Raw genomic sequence first — 25,583 nt, 5'->3', positions numbered from 1 at the left:
GGTGGGAATGCAAGCTGGTGCAACCACTCTGGAAAACAGCATGGAGGTTCCTCAAAATGTTGAAAATAGAACTACCCTATGACCCAGCAATTGCACTGCTGGGTATTTACCCTAAAGATACAAACATAGTGATCCGAAGGGGCACATGCACCCGAATGTTTATAGCAGCAATGTCTACAATAGCCAAACTATGGAAAGAACCTAGATGTCCATCTACAGACGAATGGATAAAGAAGATGTGGTATATATACACAATGGAATACTATGCAGCCATCAAAAGAAATGAAATCTTGCCATTTGCGACGACGTGGATGGAACTAGAGGGTATCATGCTTAGCGAAATAAGTCAATCGGAGAAAGACAACTATCATATGATCTCCCTGATATGAGGGAGAGGAGATGCAACATGGGGGGTTAAGGGGGTAGGAGAAGAATAAATGAAACAAGATGGGATTGGGAGGGAGACAAACCATAAGTGACTCTTAATCTCACAAAACAAACTGAGGGTTGATGGGGGGAGGGGGTTTGGGGGGGTGGGGTTATGGATATTGGGGAGTGTATGTGCTATGTTGAGTGCTGTGAAGTGTGTAAACCTGGTGATTCGCAGACCTGTACCCCTGGGGATAAAAATATATGTTTATAAAAAAAAAAATTTAAAGAAAAAAAAATATCTTTTTTGATATATATTTAAATTTAAAATGAGACTCTTCAACTGAGGCACAATGATGAAATCCTTTGCAAATGTATTAATAGTGATACATAATTCTCACATTGTAATATAAGAAAATGTTATTTTTTTCTTTTCCCAGGTGGGGAAATTGGAACTAAGATTCGCTATGAAAATTTCCCAAGGTGATAAAATTAGTAAGTGACAGGTTTGGAATCTGGATATAGGATTGACACGATTTAGAACCCAGGATCTGTCATATATTGATGTCAAACTTCTGAGTCCAGAAGGAACATTAGAAATAATATTTTAAGTAATAAACTGGCATTCAGTCTAAACAGCTATCATTGCATAATTGATTAACTACTATAATTTATGTCATTTTATTTTTTAAATACTCAAAATTACATTTAGATTTGCATGTTTAAATGTGAAAGACAAGGAAAGACTGAAGAACTGTCCTGCATTGGAGGAGGCTGAGGAAATAGGATAACTAAATCCTGCATAGGAATCTGCTTTGGATCCCAAACAGGTAAAGAGCATTAGTAGGAAAACTGGTAAAACGTGATTAAAATGTGTGATCCTGTTAATAATACTGTAACAATGTTAATTTCTTGGTTGTGCCAACTGTACTATGGATATATAAGATACTGACATTAGGGGAAGCTGGGAAAAGGTTATGTAAGAACTCTACAATTTTCGCAACTTTTTTGTAAGTCTAAAATGATTATCAATAAAAAGTAACACAGTGTATGGAAGGTAGCATGTCTTATGTCTTCCGGAGCTCTATTACAGATTTAACTCAATTCTTTTTGTATTTAGTTGTTCATTATTAAATCATGTTAACATTTATAAATATTTATTTTAATTTTACTTATAAAATAGCTTTTGTAGCTTCATTGAGCATCAAAGATTCCAATGGACTTTAAAATGATTACATATCCTTCTGGTTATTTACAGCATTTAAGTAAAGCAGCCGCTGTTCTAAAAGTCTAAGTGAACCTCTGCATAAAATACCCCAAATCTTCTTTCTCCTAAAATACATCCCTTGTAGATAGCTATAGCATTTAAATGAGATTGTATTGGAATTATTTTATAAAACTATTAAGTACCAATGCACATTTAAGAAGTTACTTAAATTAGCCTCTGATTCTTCACCTCTAAGGCGATGGTAACTATGGGGCACCTGAGTGGTACAGTTGGTTAGGCGTCCAACTCTTGGTTTTGGCTCATGTCATGATCTCATGGTCATGAGATTGAGCCCCAAGTAGGGCTCAGGGCTCATCAGGAAGCAAGTCTGTTTGGGATTCTCTCTCTCCCTCTTCCTTTGCCCTTCCCACTTGTGCTCTCTTTATCCTTCTTTCTTTCTCTCTGAAATAAATACATCTTTAAAAACAAACAAACAAGTAGATAAATAAATAAAATGAGGGTAACTATAACAACTAACTCATAAGTTTGTTGTAAGAAAAGAATACATTTGAAGATGATTGAAAATCTCCTAGTATAGATAATTTAACTCTAAATAAGAATCACTTTTCCCTATTTCTATTCATTACAAATTGCTATTCAGGCATCTTGAGATCTTTCTAAGTCTACAATTACATCCAGGCTCCCTTATATTGTTGCAATCCAAATCGTTGGACTAATAAGAACATGAAAGTATTGTTCTCTAGAAATAAGCAATGTATTTTCTTTAACCTTACCTATTTATTGACTTGACCAGTCAACAATATTTTAATATATTTATGATTTAAATCATATCAGAAGGAATCCAGGGGCTGTGAAATCTACTTTGTTATATGTTCAAGTCAAAAACTTAACACTTTTCATTTTAAAAGCTTAGTCTCATGCTTGAATTCTGAATTAAATTTCAAATTATACATGAGCTAATTTTCTAATATTCTATGAAGTGAACTACCGAAAGTATCTGAATGGAACAAAGATATCCTGTCATGAAAGTATAGCAATGAATAAAACATATTGGCGGGAGAACTGAGATTAAAATGGGCACATTCATCTGGGAACTGCTTCAGCAACCAAGCCAAGGGACTTACCTCTTTCTGATTCCTTGATTGCCAGCCAGGACACTGCAAATAATCCAGCAGAGACGACCACCAATAAGACAAAGAGAGCTGCAAACAGGACTTCATAGGTGCTGAGAGAAAGGTGCCTTGAAGGTTTATTTCTTTTTGACACCATTTTTGGTTTTTGGAAGTATGCTAATCTAAGACCTGGAAAAGAATATAGAGCCTTCAGCCAACCAGAGCTCGAAAGCTCTCAAGTTGTCTAGGATTTATAAAGTGACCACATGAGTCTACCTTAGTGTTACTAATCAACATAAATGAGTTGTTTGTAGGTCTCTTTAGCAACATTATGTCTCTATATGTTAAATAGTTTAAAAAGGGTGGTTAATCTTTAAGAAGATATTAATGAGTAAAGATAAAGATATCCGGAGTTATAAATGTTAATCACCTGAACCATTTGTTGAGGTGAATGAAATTAAATTCATGTTGTAAACAAAAATGACACTATCATTTCAAGAACTGGTAAGAAAAATGTGAAATTCATGGCAAACAAATTAGTCATTAGGCAGATGTACTTGATATTTGAAGAGACTCTAACAGATCAACCTTCTACCCTCTGACTCAGGTCATTATTAAGGCATTTCTCCTGTTCTAGGTAGGTGTAGACATTCTAAAAATAACCTTTATGTACAGGTATGTATTAAGCCCAACATATATATTAATAGATCTGGCTCTCCCTCTCCCCTGCCCTCCTCCTCCTTCCCTTCCTCCATCCCTCTTCCTCTCTGTGTGCGTGTGTGTGGATATATGTTTATTTGTATACACATATATGTATCTCCTACTGAAATAATTACAGATTTTGTAATCTTCATTATATCACCCATGTGAAGTCATGCAATGTAAGGTAGTATTGATTTAACTTAAAGGAAAGTCTACTTTAACAAGGCATCACATGTCTACTCTTTATGGCCTTGTATGGTGACCAGTGAATGGGAGTAGCTGCTGAGAGAGGGAAAAAAAAAAATTGTTTCTATTTTAAGAAAGTATTCTTGGTGGGGAAGACATTGCTCACTTGTCCTGAACTTTATCTTTTTAAACACGCTAATTGTAATAAGAGAACAGGTTAGAGAACAGGTCAATGGTAAACCTACACTTTATGGGAAAATCAAGACTGTTTTCTAATAATTAAAGAACAGTTTATCATGGGATGGGAACTTCCATGTTTTGAGTAAGCAATGACTCTAGAATTGAAAATTAATAGGTAAAACCAAACCTATTCTGAAATAAACCAGTTTGCCTCTTGTCTGGGTAAGTGAAATTGGCCAGAGAAAGGAAGGCCTTGATCAGAGGGCTTTAATACACTGAAATTGTGGCATTTATAATAGGCTGCAATACACATTAATCATTTCTACTTTTCTTTCTTCTTGAAAGAAGAGAATTGTATGTTGTACTCTGAAATCCTTGCTGATAAAAGCTAGGATATAAAAATTAAGTGCATTTCATGGAATACACTTATATTTTTTATTTAACTGAATTAATGCCATTTATATTGTTCCACCCTTTAAAATCTGCATGGAGTGAGAGATACTAGTGATGGTGTAGGGACAGGTTCATTTTACTTATATTCTAGGAGATGATTCTAATAATACGCCAGACTCTTCACTAAAGTTGGAGACTGAAGAGTGACCCGTGAATTGGCGGAGCCAAGAAATTGGAAGTAAAATTGTTGTTTTCTGCATTACAGCTGATGCAGATGAAATTGCTTTTCAGAAAATGAAGTAGAACTTTGTTATATTTCTTTGGACTTTATTATAGAAGGGAAGGAGAAGTGAGCACAATGAGTTCACACATTCTACTCTAAGCACAGAGTAAAAATACATTAAGTATAAGATTGAAAACCAAAAATTATATACTTTGGTTCAGAAATGAAATCAGCATTCATATTATACATTCTCCTCAAATTATATGCTTTCAGTAATCATACTTAAAATGAGTGAGCAAATAGCTTTCTTTAAAAGAGACAATAATTTGTGAAGGATAGACTAAAATAAGACAAACAGGTCAATGTGAAAAACAACAAATCACATGTCTTAAAATTTTAAAAAAATTAGTAAAAGAAAATAGAACTTGCTCTACCAGATAATAAAGCTCATCACAGAGTTATTTGAGAGAGAATGAGTAGGGGGGAGGGACAGAAGGACAAGCCAGACTCCCCACTGAGCAAGGAGCCTGACCTGGGGCTCAATCCCAGGACCCTGAGATCATGACCTGATGCTTAACTGACTGAGCCACCCAGGCACCCCAACAACACCCTTTATTTTGAAGCAAAGGTTATCAAAAACAAAGTAAGAATCAAGACACATACTAGAAGAGGTTTTCTTTTTTCTTTTATATTTCTTTCTTTCTTTCAACTATGGTTGTTTTATTTTGGCTACAACAGAACAGAATTGAGGGAAAGATTTTGGGTTTCTTAAATTTATTTGGGGCACCTAAGGAAAGTCCATGAGAGGAGTTGGGAAGTAAAAGGGGGGGGGGAATAAAGCCAATAAAGGCTTTTATGTATAACCAAGCCATTTACCCCCATGGGCTCAGGAACATAATATTGCTGGGGATTGTGTGAGACAGTGAGGAAAATTCTCCAAGTTATTCCAACTAAGGAAAAGTAACTTTTAAGCAGGAAGGGGGGAAGATAGTGCTGGAATGGTGTACCAACCCAGGGGGCTTCAACTGTATTTGTATTGTGCTAGTTTTCTTAAAATTTTGAAATAAATTAGTGAACCATTAATGACAGAGCTAGATGATTAGGACATATGAGTTAATCCTATTCTGCATTTTGCCATTTTACATATATAGAAAAGGAAAGCATGTGATTGAAGTTCTTGTGATATTTTCTTCTTTATTAAATGCTTATTAAATTTTTGGAACTTTATGCATAGAATTTCCTACTTCAGAAATGTAGAAATTACAGAAAAGCTCCCCCCCCCCATCTTGATAGAAGTCTTTGAATATCTACAGGAGAGTAAAACATTTATTTTAAACATATGTTTAAAATATTTAACCATAAAAGCTAAGATGATCTAGAAGGAGTGTAGGTATAATACGTTTGGGATGGTGAATAAGAGAATATGTAGTTCTGGGTAGGTAAGCATCATTAATAGTCATAATGAAGCTTTCAGTGGGGAAATAACTATGGCCATTTCAGTGATGGGAAAAATAGTTTCTGGTTTGGTGAAGAATGAAGGAGGAAGAGACTTGAAGATAGTGAGAGATGGAATAGGTAGAGCCAATGCTAAAGTTTTGGGGGCTCTTATGAGAGGGTTATAAATATCTTTTTTTTTAAGATTTTATTTATTTATTTGACAGAGATCACAAGTAGGCAGAGAAACAGGCAGAGAGAGAGGAGGAAACAGGCTCCTCGATGAGCAGAGAGCCCCATGCGGGGCTCGATCCCAGGATCCTGGGATCATGACCTGAGCCGATGGCAGAGGCTTTAACCCACTGAGCCACCCAGGTGCCCCGAGGGTTATAAATATCTTTGCCTGAAATGAATGAAAGGATAAAAATAGCACAGCTAAGAAAATGAAGTTCTTGTTAATGTTATAGAAGCAAAAGAAGCAGAGGTTAAGTTTCATGGTGTCTATCATAATCTATGTATTTGCTCAATAACTAGGTGATTTTTAAAAAATATTTATTTATTTGAGAGAGAGAGCTGGAAGGGGAGGGGGCAGAGTAAGAGGGAGAAAGAAAATCTCAAGCAGACTCCATGCTGAGCGTGGTGCTCCACTTGGGGTTCGGTTCAAGAATCTTGAGATCACCAAGAGTTAAGTGCTTAACCAGCGGTGCCACTCAGAATCCCCAACAAGTATGTGATTTTATACTCTGACTGTCCAAGGGTCAGTAGTAGTAATTGCAGAGGGCTCTAGATTAAAGCTATCAGCATTTATAGAAAATTTCTTTCACTACTCAGCACAATGTGATAAATTCCAGCAGCTTTCACTGTTAAATAATTTCCCATAACTGGATTGTTATCAAACACATTTCTTGAATAAGGTTAAACTAAAAAATAATATAAAACAAAAAAATCTATATTGTTCAGCAAGAATACTTTTGGAGTTTCTGCAGATTTTTTTTTTCCCTTTCTGAAAATACGCCCACATCCCCAGTATAATAAGTCAATTAACACTTAGCTCGCTTAAGTGATTCATGGTTCAAAGGTGACAGAGCATTAAGAAATTCACATTTGCTTATCTCCAAGACTGGTATATTTCTTTTCCTTGACTTCCCATATAATATTAACATATTATTCTAATATCTAGTTGGTAAGCCTTTTCATATTTTAGGCATTGTAATAAGAGAGTGATCTTTCTTTGTACAAAGTCTGAGGAATATTTGGTAAATACCTTGGGTTAAAAAAAAAGGATGGGGGCACCTGGGGAGCTCAGTTGGCTAAACATCTGTCTTCGGCCCAGGTCATGATCTGAGTCCTACGATGGAGCCTTGCATTTTGCTCCCTGCTTCTATAAATGCTGATGTGGCTTTAATCTAGAGCGGGGAGCCTGCTTCTCCCTCTCCCTCTGCAGCTTGTGCTCATCTCTCTAACACTCTCTTTCAAATAAATCAATAAATAAAATCTTTAAAAAAGAAAAAAAAAAGGATGGGGGGTAGGCCTTTAAATATTATTCGATATCTTTTCAATGAGGATCCTTAGGTACTATAATCCCAGAGATTTGCCTACTGGATATTGCTTTCTATTGTTTTGCCCCTTGAAGAAAAATTAGTCTCTGTATAAAAATTCGGTGCCATCTTGTCTTTCCCTAAGAAGCTGGTTGCTATTCATCTGCTCTTCTCTGCCCTGAGACTGAACTAGTCCTCTTTTATGACTGTTCCATTCGTCATTCATCATTCATCCTTGCATGTGTATCATCATCAACCAGCTGTTTGCTTGTTTTTGTCTTCAGATTACTTTTAGAAAGGCTGGCTGATGGAGTCTATGTTCCCTGAGTTCGTTTGCATGTGAGAAACCTTCCTCTTTCATACTTGAAAAAGAAAGTATCCTTTTCTAGGGATTGTATGTGTGGGCAAATGACAAGTTTATTTTTGTCTTGGAATTCTGAAGATATTTTTCCGATACTGTTTTTCTGACACAGGACGTAATGGTGGAAATGTCTAAAGCTAACCCTGGATCTTACTTCTGTATGTGATGTGTTTTATATCTGCCTGAATACTTAGAGAATTATTTTTTCTCGTATTTGATGTTCAATAGAGAATAAATGGGCAATGATTAATCTGAATGGAGTTTTCTTGGAATGTGGCGAAACTTTTCCAGTTTCCCTTTCACCTAAAAATTAACTTTCCTTTATTGAAGTTTTGATTTTTTTTTTTTTAACTTCAATTTACCAGATGTCTTACTGGGGTCGGAGTCCAATTTTCTTTGTATTGAATTCTCTTGTCATTCCTTTATATCTATACTTTTGTCCTAATTGCTATAGTGTCTATAACTGCCTTATACGTTTTAATTATATGCCATGTTCAACTCTGTGTTTTCTGTTCTCTGCTGCTACTAATTTTTTTGTGTAATGCTGTTGATTTCAGATTGCTATTGGTTTTCTTAATTATAATCTTTTTCTCTCTTAATCTAATGATGTGTTTTATTATCATATTATTGAGTTCTTATTGTCATGACCTCATTTTCTTATTAACTTATTCTAGAATAAATCATGCTATAGGAAACTTCCCTTTGGTTGAACTTGCTTCCAGGTTTAGTTTTTTGGCACTATTTTAATACTGTCATCTCTCTTTCTCCCTTTCCTCTTTCTGAGTTATATTCACACGGCTGTTATGCGATTTCCTTTTATCAGGTTCACGCTTCACTTAGACAGCCCTGCTTAGGCTCTTTCCCATAGTTTCCCCATAGAGTGGGCAAATTCTGCTTATATTCACATGAGCTAGAGTCTGAGATATGCATACTATATGCCTTCTCTTGTTTTGAAAACTAAGGGGTCAGGGGAAGTTGGTGAGGGAGGAGAGCAGCTATATACAAGCTAAATTCCTTTCTCTCCCTGAAATTTTTTTGAGTACTCTGTACCGAGGTCCCTATGTAGTCATGTGGGGTTTATTTTGTGTGTGAATGTGTGGGGGTTGCCTCTGTGCTGCACACTATTCTCTGCAAGGAGGTGAGTAGCTTTGAGAAATTACAAGTGCTTATGGTTTCATCTCCACTGAGATCCACGGACAATCACTGGCCATTAAGAGTTGCTACTCTTGGGGGACGCCTGGGTGGGTCAGTTGGTTAAGCAGCTGCCTTCGGCAGGTCATGATTCCAGCGTCCTGGGATCGAGTCCCGCATCGGGCTCCTTGCTCAGCAGGAGCCTGCTTCTCCCTCTGCCTCTGCCTGCCATTCTGTCTGCCTGTGCTTGCTCTCTCTCCCTCTCTCTCTGACAAATAAATAAAATCTTTAAAAAAAAAAAAAAAGAGTTGCTACTCTTGAGATATTTTCTCTTCCTTTCTCTCAAGTTGTCTACTCACCAGATTCACCTGCTTTTCTACAAACTGCAAGGTATTAATAAAAATTAGAAACTTTTTGAGTTTTCTTTTTCTTTTCCTTTTTTTATCAATACTGATGGGGAGGAGAGGCTTTGTAGGTGAATGATAGTAAAAAAAAAAAAAAAGCCATGTTGAGCATCTTAATATTCTTGTGATAGGACAAAGTTTATGCTATGTACTTTTACATTTCAAGCTTCAGTATTAATTCAGACTTGATGCAAAAATCCATCTCATGTAATTTTTTTTAAATTGGCACAGAATTGACACACAATATGTTACCAGTTTCAGGTTTACAACATAGTGATTCCCACATCGGTGTAATTTCTGGTTTAAAGACTACATCGATTTTATGTCAGCTAACACTATACGTAAAACATTCATTTATTTTTATGTATTTATTTTTTTTAAAGATCTTATTTATTTGACAGAGAGAAAGAGAGAGAGCACAAGTAAGCAAAGTGGCAGGCAGAGAGAGAGGGAGACGCAGACTCTCTAGTGAGCAGGGAGCCTGATGTGGGGCTCGATCCCAGGACCCTGGAATCATGACCTGAGCCAAAGGCAGCTGCTTAACCAACTGAGCCACCCAGGTGTCCCTAAAACATTCATTTACATGTCATATCACAGCTTCCTGGCTCTGAAGAATCTGATATAACTGCATATACGTATAGTATTTTCAGCTGAATACTGTTTTATGGAAGGATACATTAAAACCAAACATAAACAGACTATACATCTGTTTAATTAATAGGAATCTCTCGCATCAATTAACAGGAGTTAATTAGGAGTCGGAATCCTCTACTACTTTCGGCTGGAGGGTAGGAAAACTCTTAACGTCACACACTAGAACAGTCCGTCTAAAATTGCAAAACTCTACTCATTGAATTGGAAAAAATGTGTTTGCCATTCAAAGGTGGTGATGTGAAGTGGAAAAAGCACTAGACAGGTAGACGGTAGACCCACCTTTACGTATGGATCTTGGCCCCTACCATGCAACCGTGGGCATTTACTAAACTTCTTGCCGAGTTTCAGTTTTCTAATCTGGAGCATGAAATTGCTGATCTTAAAATCACTTTCATTTCTAAAATTTCATGACTTTATGATTTTTTTATGATCCCTTCCAACCGGTACGATTTATGTGTCTTCACATTAAAAAAGCCTTTCTTTCCCAGATTTCTTTCTGAGATTCACCTAAAAATCAGCTCTGTGAGATAACGTCCTTTAAAACATTTTCCTAAGCTCTTTTCTTTCTTATCTCCCATTGACCTTCCATTTTCATTGCAGCTTCTTTTTATCCTTCTCTCAGCCGACTACAGGGAGACCTTATTTACTTCCTTTTTGCTGATGCAAATTCTGCTTCACAGCTCTTCAGTCTTTGTTCCTGCTCCACCGGAGGGGAGCTTCTTCCCTTGTCATAGGAAAGTCCCTCTTACCAAGCCTATCTCCCTAATCTACTTTTGTCTGTAAAGTGGATTATGAAACTTTTGAATAAAAGGTATTATACCAGAACAGGCTGAACTGCATAGCACTTAACTGTTCCAAAAGAGAGAACTCTATTGATGGCAGTATTCAAAAATAGACCTGTATTTCAGGAAAGAAAAATGAACTAGGCTGTGAGAGATTGGTTTTTCCTAGTAGGGGTTACCTCACTTTTTATAGCATCTTAGTCTGTTAGTAGGGAGCTTTGAAAAAATATCAGCAGGCTCTTGCCTATCAGCTGCTAGTTTAGGTCATTTTCAAAGAAACCCCCTATACATCCAGGATCCTAACCAGTTCACAGCCCCATGATTTTACATTGTTGTGCCAGCTACAGTGGCAACTGAAGCAGGATTAATCTCGCCGTGTTACTTTTTAACTTTAATCATTTTAGTGCCTGGAGGTCAAAAGACTTTTTGATATTGAAAGAGAGTCAGCCTCAAATTTTCTCAGTGGTTTTTAATCTAATTGCCCTGTCATCACCAAAGTGTTGTATCAGGCTTTACTTTTTTCACAGAGTAAGTTTTCCACATCAACTGGCTCAGTTTTCACTGTCTTGTTGTTAAAATAGTTCCAGAAGCTCATCTCCCTTTCCTTCCTAAATGAAAGGATAAAGATAAATCCAATTAGGACATCACTGAGTACAGGAAACTGAAGTTTCCTGGCCTGATCTAGGCTTCAAAGTTCTCAAGTAAAAATTTGCATTTCATTTTTATGACTCTGCCTTTTTAGCTATCACCCAAATAAATCCTTTGGGTAATATTTTTTTACTAAGTAGATGCATAGCTTCTTCATATGAATATTATTTGCTTCTCCTTTATTATTAAGACTGTCATTTTCTAGATGAAAATAACCAGGTATATAGGGAGCTTTTGCTAAAGTAATGCACTGTATCTACAATTATGTGTTTGATGAATGTTTCTTGCCGCTGCTGCTAAGAGTTAGGACTATTAACAGTAAAAATAAAAGAGCTCACAGTAACCAGAAATACAGCTTTATTGTTAAGTTATTAGTTAAGGATGATAAAGTCAATGACAGAGGCATGAGTTTGGTGAAGTTGAGGTTGGTTAGACATAAGGAATTACACAGGCCAAGTATATGGTAAGTTAAATTTTTTTACATTAGATCCTTGGAGAGATTGTGTAAAACTAAGAGGAGTTTTATATAAACACGATCCTTCCCTGTTTTCATTTTCCCCTTCCCTAGTGATGAAACTCACCGAGTTTTATCTTGGGCCACCAGCAACAGCCCCTGGTTTTCACTCTTCTTTCAACTCATGTGATTACAATCAGGAGGATGGGCTATGGGAGAAAGCGATATGTGTGACATCTGCATCCTCTCCCTGAGGAGTCTTGCTGGAATTTTATTTTTCCCTCCTGAAGGCTATAAAATGGGGGTAAGCCTTGGAAGCTCTTTCCTTATCATTGCTGTTTTTTTCCTTAGGCACAGAGATATAAAACTAGCCTACATTCTCATCCTGTGCTTGATTGACCATCTGCCCCATCCTATAGGCTTTCCTTATTTGAAGGACGAAAAAGGTGATTTACTGCCCCTCCCATACCCTCACCTTTCTCATCAAAGAATAGTAGAGAGTGGGTAAGGGCTCTTGAGTTCAGCGTCATCTTCAGTGATTGATTGTCTGCTGTAGGGTGTCCCCTCTGCCCGTTTGGACCCCATTGTTGAGTACGGTTGTGCCGTCTGTCATCTCACATCATAAGCGAGCGATGCGGGAACAGAACCAGGAAAGCGGATCTCTGCGCTTTGCTTTTTTTTTTTTTTTTTTTTAAAGATTTTTTTTTTTTTTTTTAATTTATTTGACAGAGAGAGAGAGAGATCACAAGTAAGCTGAGAGGCAGGCAGAGGGAGAGGGGGGAAGCAGCACCACCCCCGCCCCCCCGCAAAGAGCCCGATGTTGGGCTCCATCCCAGGACCCTGAGATCATGACCTGAACTGAAGGCAGACACTTAACCCACTGAGCCACCCAGGCACCCCTGCGCTTCGCTTTTGACCTCTGTGTGCTGCCAGCTGGGCTCAGGCTTCACAATTTGGAAAGAAAACCACCTTCTGCTCCAGTCACATAGACTGGTTTCTCTTTTTTGTGAATGGTGCAACCAAGCCACCAGTCAGTCCTGACTCTTCATATCTGGGCTCTTATGTCAGAGGAAAACAAACATCTGTTGTATTTAACCAACTTACTATTTTCTTACCTTGTTTTTATAGTAAACGCTAACTATGGGTTTTGATGAGGAATTCCAACAGAATCCATGATGCACTTTTAAAAAAAATTAGAAATAATTTGGGGGTGGGGAGGGAAAAAATGAAACAAATGGGATATGGAAGGAGATAAACCTAAGAGATTCTTAATCTAATGAAACAAACTGAGGGTTGCTGTGGGGTGTGGGGGGAGGGATAGGGTGGCTGGGTTATGGACATTGGGGAGGGTATGTGCTATGGTGAGTGCTGTGAATTGTGTAAGCCTGATGATTCACAGACCTGTACCACTGGGGCAAATAATACATTATATGTTAATAAGAATAAAAAAAGAAAGTATTTATTAATTTGAAAGTAGAAATCCTTTCATTATGATAGTGTACTGATGTTTTTCTTTTCCGTGAGTAAGCATTCTAGTGTAGGAATGTATTAGTTTTGAACTTAATAGATTGTCACTAGAATGTTAAGATGTCAATGTTAAATGTCAATTTTGTTAGTTTCTTTTAAAATTCTCATAATTCTTATAACTTTAAAGTATTTACAGTCCTTTTTAACCTTTAATTTTTCAGAATATTCTAGGTTAGAATTTAGTCATCCTAAATAACTTTTGGACACTGGAAATGTGTGTATTTACAGGTAATAAAAAAACATTCGTTTTGAGAGGCCAGTGTGCCACTTCCCTGGTTTGCAATAGTATCTTAAGGACACTGGCTCTCTGTGATTTGTCTGTATCATTGACAAAGTAGAGATAATACTGTTTGGTCCACTAAGTTCTAATATTTAGCCAAAATGTGAAATCCTTTGCTAAAGTCAGAAACTACTTGTAGCATATTCTAAAGCATTGAAAACATGTCTTTCTATTGCTTTTGGCTTTAAAATATCTGGAGCTTTTGACTTTCTTTATCTCTTGCTACTGAACATGATAAGTTTATTCATTCAAGAATATATACCTTTCGGGACGCCTGGGTGGCTCAGTTGGTTAAGCTGCTGCCTTCGGCTCAGGTCATGATCCCAGCGTCCTGGGATCGAGTCCCACATCGGGCTCCTTGTTCTGTGGGGAGCCTGCTTCTCCCTCTGCTTCTGCCTGCCACTCTGTCTGCCTGTGCTCACTCTCTCTCTCTCTCTCTGACAAATAAATAAATAAAATCTTTAAAAAAAAAAAAGAATATATACCTTTCATGTTGTAGAAGTGCTGACAGTACTGACTCCAACTTCGTTCTCCATCTTATTCAACATTGGCTTGATGACCTCTCTTGGGGCTATGTGTTCTGAGCCCCTTGGAGATTAACATATACATATACTCAGAAATGCCTGCCAAGGCTGGGAGAGGGGGAGGCTTGCTTTGGCCTCTCAGGAATCTGTTAGAGATAACAGTCTTTCCCCTTCCTGACACAGTTTGTGCCATAAGATCTAATTAACGGTTAGCTGTCAATTAAGTGCATGCAAACCCTTCAAGGTGCATGTGAATCCCTTGATCTCACTAAGATGCCCTTCTGCCTGTGTTCCTCCTCCCCCACTCAATAAGAAATCTGTGGACTGAGGTCCAAACTTTGCGGTGAATAATTAGGCAGCTGCTGGGATCATCACCTGCCTGATCCCTCTTCGCACTAAATTACCCTCAATAAAAAAAATTTGTTACCTGTATGGAGTCACCTGCTTTGGTCTTGAAGTGCCTTCTCAGTTTAGGGCATACTGTACTGTTCCTGAGCCCACCTTCTAACACATACTCTGTTAATGCACAACTTAACTATTGTGAACACATTTTCTGTAAACATTATGTTGTTTTTTTTTTTTTTTTTTTTTGGTAACGAAATATTTTTATTTTCATTTTTTTTTTATTTTTTTTTCAGCATAACTGTATTCATTATTTTTGCACCACACCCAGTGCTCCATGCAATCCGTGCCCTCTACAATACCCACCACCTGGTGCCCCCAACCTCCCACCCCCCACCCCTTCAAAATTCTCAGATCGTTTTTCAGAGTCCATAGTCTCTCATGGTTCACCTCCCCTTCCAATTTCCCTCAACTCCCTTCTCCTCTCCATCTCCCCTTGTCCTCCATGCTATTTGTTATGCTCCACAAATAAGTGAAACCATATGATAATTGACTCTCTCTGCTTGACTTATTTCACTCAGCATAATCTCTTCCAGTCTCGTCCATGTTGCTACAAAACTTGGGGATTCATCCTTTCTTTCTTTTTTTTTTTTTTTTTTTTACAGCTTTATAAACCTATATTTTTATCCCCAGGGGTACAGGTCTGCGAATCGCCAGGTTTACACACTTCACAACACTCACCATAGCACATACCCTCCCCGATATCCATAACCCCACCCCCTCTCCCAACCCCCTCCCCCCATCAACCCTCAGTTTGTTTTGTGAGATTAAGAGTCACTTATGGTTTGTCTCCCTCTCAATCCCATCTTGTTTCATTTATGCTTCTCCTACCCCCTCGATCCCCCATGTTGCATCTCCTCTCCCTCATATCAGGGAGATCATATGATAGTTGTCTTTCTCCGATTGACTTATTTCGCTAAGCATGATACCCTCTAGTTCCATCCACGTCGTCGCAAATGGCAAGATTTCATTTCTTTTGATGGCTGCATAGTATTCCATTGTGTATATATACCACATCTTCTTTATCCATTCGTCTGTAGATGGACATCTAGGTTCTTTCCATAGTTTGGCTATTGTAGACATTGCTGCTATAAACATTCGGGTGCATGTGCCCCTTCGGATCACTATGTTTGTATCTTTAGGGTAAATACCCAGCAGTGCAATTGCAGGGTCATAGGGTAGTTCTATTTTCAACATTTTGAGGAACCTCCATGCTGTTTTCCAGAGTGGTTGCACCAGCTTGCATTCCCACCAACAGTGTAGGAGGGTTCCCCTTTCTCCGCATCCTCGCCAGCATCTGTCATTTCCTGACTTGTTAATTTTAGCCATTCTGACTGGTGTGAGGTGATAGTTCATTGTGGTTTTGATTTGTATTTCCCTGATGCCGAGTGATATGGAGCACTTTTTCATGTGTCTGTTGGCCATCTGGATGTCTTCTTTGCAGAAATGTCTGTTCATGTCCTCTGCCCATTTCTTGATTGGATTATTTGTTCTTTGGGTGTTGAATTTGCTAAGTTCTTTATAGATTTTGGACACTAGCCCTTTATCTGATATGTCATTTGCAAATATCTTCTCCCATTCTGTCAGTTGTCTTTTGGTTTTTTTAACTGTTTCCTTTGCTGTGCAAAAGCTTTTGATCTTGATAAAATCCCAAAAGTTCATTTTTGCCCTTGCTTCCCTTGCCTTTGGTGATGTTCCTAGGAAGATGTTGCTGCGGCTGACGTCGAAGAGGTTGCTGCCTGTGTTCTCCTCGAGGATTTTGATGGATTCCTTTCTCACATTGAGATCCTTCATCCATTTTGAGTCTATTTTCGTGTGTGGTGTAAGGAAATGATCCAATTTCATTTTTCTGCATGTGGCTGTCCAATTTTCCCAACACCATTTATTGAAGAGGCTGTCTTTGTTCCATTGGACATTCTTTCCTGCTTTGTCGAAGATGAGTTGACCATAGAGTTGAGGGTCCATTTCTGGGCTCTCTATTCTGTTCCATTGATCTATGTGTCTGTTTTTGTGCCAGTACCATGCTGTCTTGATGATGACAGCTTAACATTATGTTGTTTTAATGAGGTTTAAAGAAATTCATTCTGAAGACAAAACCCACTCATACCAGGTTGATTTGAAAGAAGGTTGTCAGTCAACTCTCTATGAAGATAATGGCAAAATGACCATATCAGTTTACATTTTAATTAATTATAAAATTAATTAATTATAAAATAAATGTTTATGTGTGAGGTAGCAATTTTAACTTAGAGCAAACTGTAATAAAAAAGAAGTCATGTCAATTGTAACATTTCAGCCAAATTTTACAGAAACACTTAAAAAAAACAATTTCAAGATTTTGGACATGTAAACCTAACCACCATTTATTTGATACTTTGGTTTAAATTTTTTACCCCTTTTCACCAAAAATATGTTGTTAAAAATTCAACCCAAGAGTCTCCGCTTTGTGAAGGTAAGAAGGCAACAGTAAACCATTCCAGCATTTTGTGTAATCCTGCTCTTGTCCTCCTTATATAAAAATGTTCTGCCAAAGAAAAACAGCAGGTTCAATGAAAGCCAAACTGAGATCTCTGGAGATAAAGAATAAACAGAGATATTATAGAGAGATCCCAAAACATAGTTATATAATTTAAATGTGAAATTAAAGCATGCAATTAAAGTAGCTAATGTGTTTCCTTTCAATAGAAGGACATTATAAAAAAAGCTATTTTTTGAAACATTTTAAGATTATTTCTACATAAGCTAGTATCTATGCTGACCAAGGTTTGGTATGTTCATAATTCGATTACATTCAAACTCAATAACCTTGCAATAAAAATAGAGCTTAAACCCTTCAGACATCTGTATCCTTTAGATGTTTCTTATCCAGAAAATAAAATGAACTCTTCAGTGAAATGATCCAGATATATTGTCAGAAACAATTCTTGCTCAATGTGAAGTGATCCAAATTAGGGAAATAATTAGGACAGTGCTGTTATCATAAGCAGCTCTATGTGTCAGAACTTCAGCCTATGTGCATACAAACACACACATGTACACACATTCACATGCACAAGAACACACATAGGCATATACACACATGCCTACACAAATACATATGCACATACATATGCATTTTCACAATTACATACACATTCATACAAAAACAAATACACATATATTTACACACACACACACACACGGAATATAACTGCCAAAAATGCTATATTAATTTCACGTGGAGTTTGTTAGAAAAATTTCAGGAACCTGCTTGTCTTTAGCAGAGTAATTGAGAGAAGGTGAGCTTACCTAGTAATTTTGGTAAAACAGCCACTTTGCATCTTGGTCTCCTTCTTCAGCGCTGGAAGGTAACTAAATGTGTTACTTATTTGTTCTCCAGCTCATGACCAATCAACATGATAGAACTCTCCATCTCTCCCAAACATACCTTCCCATCTGGTTTCATTTTATCCATTAATTTAACTTGATACTAGCTGGCAGTCCATATCCAAAACAGAGGATCTAAGGGATCCCCTGCTTCTATGGATTACACATAAGGAAGCAAGGACCTTATTCTGAAAGTGTCCTGTGGCCTTTTCTGCGTCTCTTATCATTTTAATCTGCTGTAGCTGTAGGGACCTAAAATGAGAATATCATTCTTCAGCCAGTGCTATAAAATCCTAATGATTTTATTGTCACATACGTAGAGGTGACAGTGGTCACATCTTTGCAAGAGTGGAATTATCCACCTGTGTCCATCAGCTGTCAGGGCTATAACTTAATCTGAGTCAATCTTCTAGTACTTGGGGGTTCCTACATACGTCTTGTTGACACAGAGAACATGGTGCCTCTCCAATCATCTGTCATCCCTGCTCTCCTGCCCATTCATCTTTTTGATGTGATTTATGTATCATTTTGCTCCATAATCTATCAACTATAAAATGGTATAGCTGCTACTTATAGTTGTTTTCTTAGGTCATGGGGGGGGGGTGTTCTCATTTAAATACTTCAAAATAACCTTGACCAACCTCTGCTAGAAAACCCTGTTGCAGTTGGAACCACCAGGGATGGAAGATGGACTGAATATGGGCTGTTTAGAGCATATGCTATAAGTGCTAGATCGATGCAAAAGCACCAGAGTTCTGCCATTTGTACTTGGAGAGGATTGTATCATTTAAAAATAGTATTTATACCTACCTTCTCTGCTCCATTGACATCAAGGTTGTCCCTGACCCTTAACGTGCTCCTCCCTGTAGGTGAATAATATATTCTGACATATTGCATGATTTTCATGATTAATGACATGTGAGTAAAAGTAATTTATTTTTCTTCCCTTTACAATGGGAACAGCAATCTCCCAGATAGGGTTGTTCTGTCAACCGGGATCACAAAATGAAGATAAGGTGAAGCAGAATCACAGCTGAGCAACAGTGGGTATGCCACATGGGCATGAAATAGATGTTTATTGTTGTGTGCCCCTGAGGCCTGAGAGTCATTTTCTAACGCAGCATAAAGTAGCCTATCCTGACTTATACCGTAACTATTGAAGGTATGTAAATGCAAATGAAGGGATGCTCTTTTCTGAACACCAGAAGTCAAAAATCCAATGTTCTCTTCTTGCTTTTGCCATCTTTACCTTAAATAACTTACTGAATTCTTCAAGTGTTAGCTTCTGCATGCATACAACGAATGGTTTGGACAAGACAATGTGAGCCAGCTTTACATTGCTGAGTTATGATTAGACTAACACTAAAGAGCATTTCTAAAGTCATTATTTGTCTAATTTCAGGCAACTTCAACAGAATCCCAGAGAGTGGGTGGTTTATAAACAACAGAAATTTATTTCTCACAGTTCTGGAGTCTGAAGTCTGAGATCAGGGTGTCAGCACGATTAGGTAATGGTTAGGGCTCTTTCAGGTTGCAGACAGCCACTTTCTCATTGTATCTTCACTTGCCTGAAGAGTAAGAAGAGGTCTCTGCAGTCTCTTTGATTTTTTTTTTTTAAGATTTATTTATTTGTTTAAGAGAGAGAGAGAGGATGCATGAGCGGGAGGGAGAATCTCAAGCAGGCTCTATAGGGCTCGATTTTATGACCCCGAGATCACAACCTGAGCGGAAAACAAGAGTCATGCTTAATGGGCTGCAGAACCCAGGCACCCCTCTGGAGTCTCTTTTTTAAGAGCACTAATCCCATTCCTGAGGGCTTTACCAAATCAATGACTAATCATCCCCCGAAGGCCCGACTTCCAAATACCATCACACTGCGAGTTAGGATTTCAATACAAGAATTTTGGAGGGAGGTAAATATTCAGTCCTTAACAACACTACCCAGCTTTACTGGGATCTCTTTCTTTTCCTTATTTCCCTTCTTAGGTCACTGGGAAATACTTTGCGTTTGGATAGAAATTCAATTGAATTTGCTATTTCTGTGTGGTTAAAAAAAAGATCTTTGGGGCGCCTGGGTGGCTCAGTGGGTTAAGCCGCTGTCTTCGGCTCAGGTCATGGTCTCAGGGTCCTGGGATCAAGTCCCGCATCAAGCTCTCTGCTCAGCAGGGAGCCTGCTTCCCCCTCTCTCTCTGCCTGCCTCTCTGTCTACTTGTGATCTCTGTCTGTCAAATAAATAAAATCTTAAAAAAAAAAATCTTCAACATTTGGAAGATATAGTAAAAAATTACTGGTTTTGGTGGGGGTCAAATTAACCACTAGAAGTAAGTACTTTGCACATGGTAAAAACCTATATATTACCTAAAACAATTTGCAATTTGATTTAGTGATAATTGTTATTCTTAATGATATCCTACTATATCAAGACTTCTAACGTAAAACAAGCACGTTTGATCTTGCTAGATATGAAATGAGCTTTTGATCTTTGACTTCCTAAGTACAAACAGCATGGCCAGGCTTGGGCATCGAGGAGAATACTGCCAGCAGGCTTCGCCATGTAGATAACACTTAGTCCCATTAGAGACATCACAGCAGTGAGTCCTGGCAATATAACCAAAGCATTTCCGGGTGCATGTACTTTCTCCCTCTCACACCCAAGAAGTATATGGGAAGAATTTGGAGAGCTTCTATCTTCAGCACTAAGAGTTTAGTCTCTAAACATCATCTGGAAGCTTGTTAGAAACACTGAATCACTCCCAGAATTATTGACCAAGAGTCTTCATCTTAAGAAGATACCCAGAGACTTATGTGCACATTAAAGTTATAAAAGAACAGAATTATCAAAGAGTAGGCTTGGGAAGAAACTCAGAAATTCTTTTTTTGTGACTGTTACTTTAAATATCTGATGCAGGGGGCACCTGGGTGGTTCAGTGGGTTAAAGCCTTTGTCTTCTGCTCAGGTCATGATCCCAGGATCCTGAGATCCAGCCCGGAATAAAAATTGAAATCAGGCTCTCTGCTCAGCAGGGAGCCTGCTTCCTCCTCTCTCTCTCTCTGCCTGCCTCTCTGCCTACTTGTGATCTCTGTCTGTCAAATAAATAAATAAAATCTTTAAAAAAAAAAAATCTGATGCAGGGCCACTACCTGGCTACAGACTATACTGCTAATATGGAGAAACACTACATACTAATAAATGCTAATATTGAAGATATTAATAGTAACATTAATACTAATAAATATTAGTGTTGAAACAGCACTAATATAGGATTAATGTGACCTGCCATGGTATAAAAACATGCAATATATTAAACATTTTAAATGGGCACTCGGTCTTTGCACAGAGGAATCTGGAATTTGATGTTTCAAGACCGTGGTCACTGTTTTCAGTGCTCCATCCTGATGGTAAAGGGAAAACAGTTTACATAGAGGTTGAAAACACTGGCTTTGAGTCTTACTTCTTTGGTTCAGATCTTGGCCTCTTGTTAGTAATGGTGAAACTGTGGATACTTCTTACATCATTTCTCTGAACATCAGTTTCCTCATCAGTATCAGGGGGATAATAATTACCTAACCGTTAAGGGAAATCCTCAAAAAAGTTCTTCTTTGAGATAAGATTTTCTCATCCCTGGTCAGATAACCACCTTTTGTCTTTCTTAGGATTCACTGATACAATCATACCCAGTGCTCTTAATTTAGGCATGCCAAAGGTCAGTGGGTTTTTTGTAGATAACTCCACAATTTCATTAGAGAAAAATAGACAACATATGCAATTTTCATACCTTTGTTTAAGGACTCTACTTGTAGTCTATCGAACGCACTTCTCCTTAATCTAGTTATAGAATGGATTGCTCCTTTGCTTAAGGTCTGAACAGGATTTTTCTGACATAACATTTTGCCAGGGAAGATAATGGATTAAGTCCTGTGGAGACTGTAAGTAGATTTCATCACAGGCTTTAACTTTAACCTTCATTGCCCTCAGGAAATTATTGTTGACACATCCCTTCAATTATGTCCACCGAAAATTACAATGCCAGCTTTGGGCAAAAGACTTCTCAGACTATTGGTGTTTTGGCCTTCAGGCAGAGGGCTGAAAGCAATGTATTATCCTTAATAGATAATAAAGGGAAGGTGATACTCTTGACATCTTGATGTTTTATCATACATGTGTTTGATTTTTAAAAGATCAACTCAGGGGGCGCCTGGGTGGCTCAGTGGGTTAAAGCCTCTGCCTTCGGCTCAGGTCAGGATCCCGGGGTCCTGGGATCGAGCCCCACATCGGGCTCTCTGCTCGGCAGGGAGCCTGCTTCCTCCTCTCTCTCTGTCTGCCTCTCTGCCTACTTGTGATCTTGTCTGTCAAATAAATAAGTTAAAAAAAAAAAAAAGATCAACTCAGAGAGGCAGCATGTAGTTTGGGAGCAGATTCCCAAGACATTACTTCATAAGATTATTTGGAAAATAGGGTAACACGAGGCAAAACATATTAAGATAATTATTTACATATAAGGGCATTTACTATGTTATGTGTAATTCTAGGAACTTTACATGTATCTACTTATTTAACTTTCACAATAATCCTCCGGGTTAAGTATTAATATTGTTTCCATTTTAGAGATGTGGAAACTGAGGCACAGAACATTAAAGTAACTAGCCTAAGGTCTCAGAGCTAATAAGCACCAGTTTCAGGATACAGATTCAAGTAGTCTGGATCTAAACCATAAATTCAATGGTTTCATATGTGTCAGTTTAGCTAAACTTTATTTTCCAAATTCTTTTTTTCTGTATAGGTCCAGGCTAGGCAGGCCACAAGAAAAATTTGTGAGTTTTGTTTTGTTTTGTTTTTGTTTTTGGTTTTTTTTTTAGAGAGAGAGTAAGAGAGAGAGAGAGAGAGAGCTTGCATGTGTGGTATAAGAGAGGGAGGGGGCAAGGGCAGAGGGAGAGGGAGAGAGAGAATCTTAAGCAAGCTCCATGCCCAGCATGGAGCCCCAGTTGTAGCTCAGTCTCACAACTCTAAGATCATGACCTGAGCCCAAATCAGGAGTCAGGTGCTTAACTGACTGAGCCACCTGCATGCCCCAAATTTGTGAGAGTTGGAAGATAGATGCGAAATATCAGCGAGCAAGCTAGGAGGTTGGTGCCAGGCCTCCAGGCCTCACTGCAGCTCTCCTGATTTGCTGATGTGCAGGCTCATGTCACTGGTATGGGGCCACAGCGAGCCTAGAGCTCTTTCAGGTTCTTTAAACTATGGGCCGGGCTTATATGCAGTGCCAAGGGGGAAGAGCCCCTTCTTCCTCTGTGGGTCACCCAAGGCAGGTCCCGCAAGACCACATGAAGGTTTAGAAACAATAAGAAAGGAGTTAATGACAGGTGTGGATTTCAGTGTATCCTCCTGCATTCGGGTTTGCCCTCACATGTTTTTATTTGGTTTTCTTTCTCTCATTTTAGGTTCGGATTTTATTCACAACAATCCCTGCCCAGCTGATCTACAGCCTGGCCATTCCCAAATGCAGAGGCAACAACGCTCTACAGAATTCACCTGCTCTTGTCTGAGATTCCTTGTTAGTGACCTTTCTCTGATTTTCCAACCCCATCTTTCCTGATCATTCTTGATCTTTCCTTCTATGGGTTCTCTCATAATTGTGGAGGGCCTAATCCCTAATATATATTCCTTATTCTATAACGCTCACTGGTTGTGGTTGCCCTTCCCTGATAGGACCCTCACTGATACATATCTTTATGAAACAAAGATACTGATTCTTTATAAAAGGAAGTCTTCCTTGATATTGACAGATTAGAGCTTGAGGTGTTTGGCGTAATGCCAGGACATTATGATCACTTAGTCATGTTCGGTTATCATCCTCATCTTCATCGTCGTCCTCTTCCCTCTTGAAAAATTCAGTGAAGTATCATCATATAGGAAAGCAAGAAGGGGGGCGCCTGGGTGGCTCAGTGGGTTAAGCCGCTGCCTTCGGCTCAGGTCATGATCTCAGGGTCCTGGGATCGAGTCCCACATCGGGCTCTCTGCTCAGCAGGGAGCCTGCTTCCCTCTCTCTCTCTGCCTGCCTCTCTGTCTGCTTGTGATCTCTGTCTGTCAGATAAATAAATAAAATCTTAAAAAAAAAAAAAAAGGAAAGCAAAAAGGAGAGGTTCGAGTGTGCTTTAGTTAAAGTAGAAATAGTTTCAGCCTAGTGTCAGTAGTTTGACTAGATGTTTTAGTGGAAAGAGAATTCCTTCACAAGTTCTCAGATGGAAAGCCACTAAGTTTTCTTTTCTTTCTTTCTTTCTTTCTTTCTTTCTTTCTTTCTTTCTTTCTTTCTTTCTTTCTTTCTTTCTTTCTTTCTTTCTTTCTTTCCTTCCTTCCTTCCTTCCTTCCTTCCTTCTTTCTTTCTTTCTTTCTTTTTTTTTTAAGATTTTATTTATTTTATTACCAGAGAGAGAAAGACAACAAGCAGGAGAAGCGGCAAACGGAGGGAGAAGCAGACTCATTGCTCAGCAAGGAGCCCGATGCAGGACTCAATCCTAGGACCTTGGGATCGTGACCTGAGTTGAAGGCAACCACTTAACCAACTGAGTCACCCAGGTATCCCACTAAATTTTCTACCTCTAAAGCAACTATTTTAAAAGTTCTTCCCCAGGGCACCTGGCTGACTCAGTAAGTAGACCATGTGACTCCTGATCGCCGGGCTATGAGTTCAAATCCACGTTTGGTGCAGAGGTTTCTTAAAGTTTTTAAAAAATGAAAGTTCTTTTTTTTTTTAAAGATTTTATTTATTTATTGGACAGAAAGAAATCACAAGTAGGCAGAGAGGCAGGCAGAGAGAGAGGAGGAAGCAGGCTCTCTGCTGACCAGAGAGCCCGACACGGGGCTCGATCCCAGGACCCTGGGATCATGACCTGAGCCGAAGGCAGAGGCTTTAGCCCTCTGAGCCACCCAGGCGCCCCTAAAAAATGAAAGTTCTTAACAATAAGTTTCTAGTATTATCTGAGGCCTGGATTTATTCTTTTTTCTTAAGATTTTATTTATTTATTTGACACAGAGAGAGGGAGCACAAGCAGGTGGAATGGTGGGCAGAGGGAGAGGGAGAAGCAGGTTCCCTACTGAACAAGGAGCCCAATGTGGGGCTTGATCCCAGCACCCTGGGATCATGACCTGAGCAGAAGGCAGATGACTAACCAACCGAGCCACCCAGGCAGTATGTATTACATTTATTCTTTAGGCTCCTATTTACCTCAGCAATAATTTCCAAACATCATAACCTCTGCTAACTTGAGAGAAGTTCCTATTTTTCTGGCTATTTCATGTTCCTCTTCACCTCCTTCAAATCCAAGACATCTTGCTTAAACCCTGATGCTCAAACTTCTCCCAATTGTCTCATAAACTCTAAGCCTAGCTAAACATTGTGGAGAAAGTCCTTTATGCAGCACTCTTGTTTTGACATTTCGGTGAGTCTATTTACATGTAGTAATTTCCCAGTGCCAGTTAAAGTCAGAAAAGTGATTCACTGTGGCATTCTTGCAAAATATGACAGATGGGCTCATTAGTCTTTTGATTCATAAAAACCTCGATGCTTTTTTTGCTTAAAATAAGAAGCAAAAAATAAGCAAGTCCCTGATAGGTTTAATTCAGAGTCAGAGCTAAGTAATGCCGGCTCTGCAGATTTGTGTGAAGAGCTGACAAAAGGATCAGGGAGG

The 25,583-nt window shown here is 38.5% G+C and overlaps 1 protein-coding gene and 1 long non-coding RNA gene across 4 annotated transcripts in view; one reads left to right on the top strand and one right to left on the bottom strand.

Annotated features, from left to right (window-relative positions):
- Nucleotides 1-3,026, bottom strand: part of TMPRSS15 (transmembrane serine protease 15) — a 118,035-nt gene extending 115,009 nt beyond the window's left edge. Inside the window, exon 1 of one of the 2 annotated variants that reach the window (XM_047721687.1) lies at nucleotides 2,722-3,026. In XM_047721687.1, coding sequence (XP_047577643.1) covers nucleotides 2,722-2,866 — 145 coding nt within the window. In that variant the 5' untranslated portion in view covers nucleotides 2,867-3,026. The remainder of the gene's footprint in view (nucleotides 1-2,721) is intronic. The other variant, XM_047721679.1, reaches the window with a different exon arrangement.
- LOC125095380 (uncharacterized) lies at nucleotides 981-23,789 on the top strand. 2 transcript variants are annotated; one of them, XR_007125861.1, is made up of 4 exons: nucleotides 981-1,199; nucleotides 18,862-19,060; nucleotides 21,552-21,601; nucleotides 23,337-23,789. It is a non-coding gene; the product is annotated as an uncharacterized LOC125095380 (long non-coding RNA). The 2 variants fall into 2 exon arrangements; XR_007125862.1 differs by lacking the exon at nucleotides 21,552-21,601.
- The last annotated feature ends 1,794 nt before the right edge of the window (nucleotides 23,790-25,583 follow it).

This window comes from Lutra lutra, chromosome 1 (genome assembly GCF_902655055.1).
Source record: "Lutra lutra chromosome 1, mLutLut1.2, whole genome shotgun sequence".
NCBI classification, from domain to species: Eukaryota; Metazoa; Chordata; class Mammalia; order Carnivora; family Mustelidae; genus Lutra; species Lutra lutra.
This window is presented reverse-complemented; position numbering and strand designations above follow the sequence as displayed.